Here is an 8,120-nt window from a genome sequence, read left to right as displayed (position 1 = left end):
GAATTTCTATACATCTTAGTATTTTACAGTATGTTCCTCTCTTTTATTGACACGTGTACTTGAGATGCCTTGATGTGAATACTTAAATATAAAATATTTTTAAATACATCCATACATACATCTATCCATCCAAATTCCTAAAACCTTACACCAAGGTTTAAATGCAAAAAAGGCCCTAAATGTTGTTTCAATGTGGTCTCAGATTTTTGGATCCCAGTGTAGTATTAAATGACAAGCAATTCAAGAATAAGTGAATGTCCCTCTTAAAACGATGTTTGCATGTAGTCAGCTTTTATCTGGTCCTCATCATCTATGACTTTCGCTCTGTTGGAGAGTGAAGGTTAAGTAATGCATCAGATTTTTATAGAGAGGTGAGAGATCTGTCGTACCTCATATTCGCTTTCCGTCTTTTATACATGTTGTAGGATGTACCAACCATAAACACAAGCAGTAAAAATCCAGCCACAGCAGCAAGACCAACAAACACATCATGAAGGCTTGACTTGGGAACATCTACAAGAAAAAAAGGTTGATTGATGACCTTTAACTTATGTAATTTGTGATAAGATGATGATAGTGCTGGTTCATCATGTGTTATTGGTTCATGGGGTCATATGGTCAGGGTAAAAGAGTTGTAATACTTTCCTTGCAGGTTTTTATCCATTTACTGACAAGAGTGATACAATTTGATGGTATTATTTGTTTGAATGGTGTAATTTACAGGTTTATCAAGATACCTTATCAAAATACCAGATCTGATGACTATCATGATAAGTTGTCTTTAACTGTAAAGATAGGTAAGAGCAAAGCAGAGACTGAGTTTGACATTATATAGCAGTATAATATAGCATTATATAGCAGATTATTGCTATTGTCTGTAATTTAAATATCACATTTTCTAAAGTATGATCATTTTTACCTCTTAAAATAATCAAAATAATTCTTATCTCGGACCTCTAAGATATTAAATACGTATACACTATACATTTATAAGATATGCACTTTTATTTAGATTCCTCCAGATTCACCTCCAGAATCACATGGCTCTCCGTTGGCTATCAGCATGTGTCGGGTGTTATCCAGTGACCCGTCATTGATTTCTGGCTTTATCCCCAGTAAGTGGCACATTAGAGGGTAAACATTAACAGTCTCAAATGGTCCAACCAACAAGTTTCTGTGGAAATCTGGTCCTACTGCCCTGAAGAAAGGCTTCATGTCCATGTCCTCACTGTCATAGCCGTGTTGCCCTTTGTCGGTCTGGAATACGTAGAACTGGAATAACATTTAGAACATATGAAATTATCACATATAGCATAATGTTGTCCATGTATGTTTACTTCATGCTCACCCCATTGATGACATATCCTGGGTCTGCATAGAGAACGATGGGCAGGATGCGTGGATGTTTGGAGTAATGCAGTCGGGCAGGCATGTCTTCTTTCTTGTAAACGTGAAGGTTTGGATGACCTCCTTTCAAGGCTTGATAAACCTTGTCAAGCACGAAGCGTTTGAGAGAGGCGGGGCATAGAGGACCTACAATAATGTACAGTATTTGAAAAATAATCAGTTTTTTGAACATTAAAGCATGTCAACATATTCTGTTACACCAAATACACAAAATAATGATCTTTAAAAAAACATCATATGACCCCTTTAATGTAGCTCTGTGCCATACTTTGGATTAATTTTGCATCTTTTATATCCGTTGTAGGATGTAACAACCACAAACACAAGCAATAAAAATACAGCAACAGCAGCAAGACCAATGAACGCATTCTGAAGACTCGACTCGGCAACGTCTGTGAGAAAAAGGGGGAAAAAAGTATTGCGAATTAAATTCTTTTATTGATTGACCTGAAAGTTATGTCATTGATGATAAGATGAATTGGTTCGCAGTGTACTGTATGTTAATGTAATTAATATAGGATTAAAGAGAGGCACCTACTGTATATCTTATCATGCTAACTCAGAAGTTCTCTTACGGGCAACACAGATATTATGTTTTATATTATAGACTAAATGGGACCAAATGCCAGCATGATGAATAAATATTTGCCAGTCAACAAACCACTTTTATTTTCTTGAATTTAGAAACAGTTGAAAAACTTTTATTTGGATCTACCTCCAGAATCACATGACTCTCCGTTGGATATCAGCATGTGTCGGGTGTTATCCAGTGACCCGTCATTGATTTCTGGCTTTATCCCCAGTAAGTGGCACATTAGAGGGTAAACATTAACGGTCTCAAATGGTCCAACCAACAAGTTTCTGTGGAAATCTGGTCCTACTGCCCTGAAGAAAGGCTTCATGTCCATGACCTCATTGTCATAGCCATGTTCCCCTTTATTGGTCTGGAATGTGTAGAACTGGAAGAGCATTTAGAACATATGAAATGATCACATATAGCACAATGTTTTCCATGTATATGTCCATTATAGGTGTTTACTGAATCCTCACCCCATTGATGACATATCCTGGGTCTGCGTAGAGAACGATGGGAAGGATGCGTGGATGTTTGGAGTAATGTAGTCGAGCAGGCATGTCCTCTTTCTTGTAAACGTGAAGGTTTGGATGACCTCCTTTCAAGGCTTGATAAACCTTGTCAAGCATCCCTTCTTTGGGCAACAGCAGCCCAGAAGGTCTATAGTCCACCATGTGGAATTTCAGATCTTTCAAAGAGAATCCAGGGATGTCAGTGAGTATTATCTCTTTTACGTCCTCTCCTTTGAACACGGTGGTCATGCCATGGTCAGCTGTTATGATAATGTTCAGATGGTCACTGAGTCCGTGTTTCTCAGCAGTTTCCCGTATGTAGCCCACAGTTCGGTTCACTTTCTTGACCGCCTCGCGCCGCTCAGGAGAATCGGGCCCGTACTTGTGGCCAGTAGAATCTGGGTCGCCAAAATACAAAGTGACAAAATCTAAGTTTTTATCTTTAAACCATTCCTTCATGACTTTATCCACATTTTCCCTCCATGCCGTCTCACTGGTGCGGTCATTAAACCTCGGTTCCACCTCCTTCACTTGGATTGTTTCGTTCTGGTAAGTGGCCGCAGTACCAGGGAAGTGTAAGGATCCTGTTTTAAGACCCTAAGAAAGGACACATTTACAAGTTTATATCTTATTTAAAGCACATGTATATTTATGATGTAATATTATTTTTATTCTTGTTTGTGTCAAGCTGTAATGTTTTGAGATGTACCTGTCTTTGAGCGGTGATCCAAATGGGTAGACTGCCATTATCCCAATATTCATCCACAAGCTGTGTCATGTGGTATTGTTTCTTCTCTTGTGTGGTTGTATTGAACCAATTGTTATGAATCACACCATGGTTCTCAATGTACCTTCCTGGGGAAAAATACATAGGCCTATTTTTCATTGTCACTAATTTTAGGTTTTGTGTTCTGCTGAGACTTCTCCAGAAGATTACATTTGGGTTGATACTAGTGCTGTCAATCGATTAAAAAAACAACAACTAATTAATCGCACATTTTCTCTTAAATTAATCGCGATTAATCCCACCTAACATTAAAGCTTTTATATGGCTTTGAATAACTTCACAATCTTCAAATTAATGTAGAAACAACACAAAGACAGTGCATCTTTAATATTTGTTTAATAGAGAGTATCACTGATACCAATACTACTGATGTCTCTATGAAATTGTTCTTTTTCCTAATATTTAACTGGCTATAGCCATCCAACATTACAGTATAAGTGAGAGCTATCAATTTTAACATTTATTAGACTTCAAAAAATAACAACTTTTAATTTAAGTGAACTTAAAACAATCTTCACAAAAAAACATTATAATGTAATATTTAGCTACCTGTGCTGTGGAAGTAGGAAATATACAGGAATTGAATAAAGTTATCAAACACTAAATTCTAAATTAAATATAGATGAATCCTTAAAGCTACAAAAGGGTTTTATTTCCTCTTTTTCTTCTGTTCTTTGATTAACAGACATCACAGCAGCTGGGTTGTTAGGTTATTTTGGTTGCTTTAAGAGCTGCCGCTGCTGAACATGACGTGGATCTGAGAGGCATTGTATTTTCTCGCAACTCTTTACCTTTTCTGGCATGCTTCAAGCACGCTACAAGCACAGTATAATGGCTGACAGGACAGGAAAAATCGGTTTTAATGACATATGGCCTGACAACATCTCTCATCTAATCGCAGTTCACTGTTTTACTACCGACGCTCCTTGTCACCTGTACTTTTTCTGCACTTGTTTGACTAGCGCCTGGCGCTGAGGCGAAGTTGGAGTGTGCTTCTGAAAACTTTCCAGTTTGATGTGACCATAAAGACATTCTGTGTATAAATAAACACAATTCTTGTCAAGAAAAAAGAGACAAAAGCTGCAGTTGTAAGTGGGGTGGCCAACCCTAGCTCCGCCCCTGCGTTAATTGCGTTAAATATTTTTAACCCGTTAAAATGAAAAAAATTAATCGCCTGTGTGAACGCGCTAATTTTGACAACAGTAGTTCATACATTTGGCGGTTACATTTATCCAACGCATCTTTCATTGCATTCATGGTAAATGTTTTATCAGTTTGTGTATTCCTTAAGAATCAAATCCATGACATTAGCATTGCTAGCATTGTGCTCGTCTGTTTGGGCTACAGTATAGGAACGCTCAAATTATGTGATCTTGTGTGAACTTTACTTATGCCAAATTTACACTATAAATGTGTCACAGCAGCACTGCTGAGGTGGTATTTAAGTGTCTTTACACAATATGTAATGCTGCTCAGAGGTGGCATAAATGCATTTCCACAGCAATTTCAACTGTATACTGTGATTACTAGCGACTAAGGTGGGTCAGAGCAGACATAATGCATACGTTTTTATTCCTTTACACTGAATTTTGTGTGAGCAAAGAGCAACCTTTACTTGGCTGCATAAAGTAAAAAAATTTAAATAAAAAATAAAAATAAATAAATTCTTTAAAATAATTTGCTTCTATATGTTTTTGCTTACATATATTTATGTACACAATATGTAATGCTGCTCAGAGGTGGCATAAATGCATTTCCACAGCAATTTCAACTGTATACTGTGATTACTAGCGACTAAGGTGGGTCAGAGCAGACATAATGCATACGTTTTTATTCCTTTACACTGAATTTTGTGTGAGCAAAGAGCAACCTTTACTTGGCTGCATAAAGTAAAAAAATTTAAATAAATAAATAAAAATAAATAAATTCTTTAAAATAATTTGCTTCTATATGTTTTTGCTTATATATATTTATGCCAAATGTTAGCAAGTTTACATATACAGGTGTATATTCAGTGGTCTGATTAAGAACTAATTCATCATAGATATTTACACTATGAGAAGGTAACATTTATGTAAAACATGCATTTTGCAGTGTCACTGTATATTATCTAGGCCTATATACTTTAAATGGGAAATGTATTGCTGTTGTCTTTTTCTCCTTACCAGATAACAGGGTGAAGTGTGTAGGACTAGTGATGGTTAGGAAAGGTGGAGTGACATATGCTGCCTTAACACCTTCCTCAGCCATTTTGTCCAGGTTGGGGGTGTCCACATCTCGGTCGTAGTCCCACCTGAACCCATCAAAGCTGATTAGTAGTAGTTTGTTTTTGCCTGTGGTGCAGCGATCTCTGACTGGAGCAGAAAGAGTCGCAGGGAACATATGCATCAAAACACTCAATAACATGACAGGTATTCCACTACTACTGTTGATGTAACAATCTTGCTTTTCTCTGGCTGGTTTGATGGTTGTTCCTGATCTAACAGACTCCGATTTTGACTGCTCCTTTTGTGTTTTTATTTTTTTGCCAACCCTTTCTGCACAATAAAGTTCACATTATTGATGTTTATGAGATGAATTACATGCTTATGCTATCTTTTGTTATCTTATCAAGTGGCTTATCAGAAGTTATGGGACAAAAGCAATTATACAGCTCTTTTCTGAACAGCATTTATCTGATTTACAGCTCACTGCTTATATAATGAAACATGGTGTTTTCTATCAAGGCTGTATTGTGTGAAGGTAAAGATAAGCGTCTAAACAGTAATTAGACTAAGCAAGTTATTTATCTATGCTTGTGCATTTGGGATGGAACAACTAAGCATTTGGACTTTATCAATCAGACAGTGCTTCAAAAGGTGAGCTACAGTATAGAATGGAAGCTGCATAAGGGCTGTTTCTTTGCAAAAACTGTATAAGTGTGAACAGTACTGTGGCCCTTTAGTTGTTGACTAATTTCTTAACCAACTTGGGAATCATCCCTGCTGAAATGACCACCACAAATTGCTGTGGTTTATTCCCACCAGTCTTACCTAGCACAGTTTTTTTTGGATAACCAGCTTCACCAGCTGGACCAACACTGAACAGCTTGAACATCCTTGCTGGTCTTTTTCGGCATGGAATCCTGCATTCTAGTTCTTTAACCACCAGGTTATGTTAAGTTATGCATGGTCATTGATGACAAAATTTATTTCCATTGTTTGTAAGGGGTCCTATTATGCTCTTTTACAAAGTAGAAAATATGCGTTGTAGTCCAAACGAGTCGTTCGTTGTAGTTTTTGGAAAGTGATTTCTGTTAAATAAAATATCTCCTTTTGAAGTGGACTTTGAACTTTGTAACTTTGCAGATCTTTTTTATGCTCAAACAGCAACATTACAGACTAACTAAAATTGAAAAAGTGAAAAATCATAATAGGACCCCTTTTGTAACCACACAATATTTATGCATATTCTTTGGATTATTTGATTTTGAAATGATGCACATTTGAAATTGTAAATATGTGGCACAAAGGAATGTCTGTGTTATGAGTATGGTAATGCATTTGAGTGGTAGTTTCATGTTCTTTATCTAATTTAGGGTAATCCTCTAAATTGTGGTTCAGACCTGCACAAGAATCGGGAGTAATTTTGTACTGTTCTTCTTTAAAAAACCCACTTAAATGGGCCGCTCAATGGTGTTTTCCTCTGTTTGAGGCCTTTCTTTTTGACATAATTTGCTCATCCATGATGCATGAGTATATTTCACTGGCTTCCATTATGTTCAGTCAAAGTAAACTTAAAAGTTATGTTATTATGCAAGTTATGTAGCTTTTATGTTGATTTCAACAGAAAATTAACGCATAAAAACTTTATTTTCTCTCTTAAAAAAAGAATAAAATACTCTTTGAAATGAGAGGTAGGTTTGGGTTCAGAAATATTTTATTCACTCACAGTATTTCATTGCTGTTTCTTTATATTATATTAGATAAGCACCTATAAAAATACTGGATAGATGTTTTTGTTTTAAACTTGTAAAACTTCATTTACAAGATCTTCAGTCCCTCAAATTTGCAGTCCAGTTTCTGTTCTGGTATTATGCAGAGCTGTCTGACACACATACAGTATATGCTTTGCATCAGCTAGATTTTTTTGATACTGGTAATTTCATTATCTTGACCCAGGCTTTCAATAACTGAAGCGCACATGCTAATATGGATGCATTCATGTGATACACATTCATGAGTCCAAAACACATTTCATTTCATAATGCATTTTATGATGCACTCTCCCACCCTCACCTATGAAATTCAGTCAAATGCTAGCCGTTTAAGGGTATATTATGATGACTATTGAAAACAAATGTAATAATAAGTGGCTTATTTTATGCTCTTTTAATTGGAGATAAAGGTATCTGTTAATATAAATAATTATCCACCTCCTTTATATGATATTAGAAGTCTGAACAATACAGACTTTCTTAAAAGTAATAGAAATTCTGCAGTTCAAATGTTTTGTCTTTGACCTTTTAAGAAAAAATTGATTGTCCCTCTTAGAATGATGTTTGCTTGGAGTCGGCTTTCATCTCATCCTCATCTTCTATGTCTTTCACTCTGTTGGAGAGTTAAGGTAAAGAAATGCATCAGATCTTCACATAACTGTAAAAAAAAAAAAAAAACTTCAAAAATAATAATAACAAGTCTTAAAGGGGTCATATGATGCGATTTCAAGTTTTCCTTTCTCTTTGGAGTGTTACAAGCTGATTGTGCATAGATAAGATCCCTGAAGTTGCAAAGACTAAAGTCTCAAAACCAAAGAGATATTCTTTATCAAAGTTAAGACTCTGCCACACCCCCCTAAACTG

At 36.1% G+C, this 8,120-nt stretch overlaps 2 protein-coding genes across 2 annotated transcripts in view; both read right to left on the bottom strand.

Annotated features, from left to right (window-relative positions):
* Positions 1 to 263: 263 nt before the first annotated feature.
* LOC107755405 (ectonucleotide pyrophosphatase/phosphodiesterase family member 7-like) lies at positions 264 to 6,376 on the bottom strand. The gene is made up of 8 exons (XM_016572187.1): positions 6,313 to 6,376; positions 5,446 to 5,817; positions 3,203 to 3,348; positions 2,458 to 3,090; positions 2,123 to 2,366; positions 1,468 to 1,470; positions 390 to 513; positions 264 to 324 (listed from the first exon to the last, which is right to left on the bottom strand). The coding sequence occupies exons 1-8, from the start codon at positions 6,374 to 6,376 to the stop codon at positions 264 to 266; spliced, it is 1,647 nt and encodes a 548-aa protein (XP_016427673.1).
* Positions 6,377 to 7,802: 1,426 nt separating this feature from the next.
* The window catches only part of LOC107755509 (ectonucleotide pyrophosphatase/phosphodiesterase family member 7-like), a 4,694-nt gene continuing 4,376 nt past the window's right edge, over positions 7,803 to 8,120 (bottom strand). Inside the window, exon 6 of the mRNA XM_016572314.1 lies at positions 7,803 to 7,869. Coding sequence (XP_016427800.1) covers positions 7,809 to 7,869 — 61 coding nt within the window. The 3' untranslated portion in view covers positions 7,803 to 7,808. The remainder of the gene's footprint in view (positions 7,870 to 8,120) is intronic.

The sequence above is a fragment of the Sinocyclocheilus rhinocerous genome, unplaced genomic scaffold (assembly GCF_001515625.1).
Source record: "Sinocyclocheilus rhinocerous isolate Xijiao unplaced genomic scaffold, SAMN03320098_v1.1 scaffold140, whole genome shotgun sequence".
NCBI classification, from domain to species: domain Eukaryota; kingdom Metazoa; phylum Chordata; class Actinopteri; order Cypriniformes; family Cyprinidae; genus Sinocyclocheilus; species Sinocyclocheilus rhinocerous.
The sequence above is the reverse complement of the archived record's forward strand: the minus strand, read 5'-3'. Positions and strand labels throughout refer to the sequence as shown.

What these genes read in the sequence shown, in the direction of transcription:
- LOC107755405 (XM_016572187.1), bottom strand. Translation starts at nt 6,376, where the DNA reads ATGTTCAAGCTGTTCAGTGTTGGTCCAGCTGGTGAAGCTGGTTATCCA. An exon ending in TCCAAAAAAAACTGTGCTAG is followed by an intron (nt 5,818 to 6,312) that starts GTAAGACTGGTG and finishes TTTATTGTGCAG; the next exon opens with AAAGGGTTGGCAAAAAAATA. An exon ending in CAGGATATGTCATCAATGGG is followed by an intron (nt 2,367 to 2,457) that starts GTGAGGATTCAG and finishes ATGCTCTTCCAG; the next exon opens with TTCTACACATTCCAGACCAA.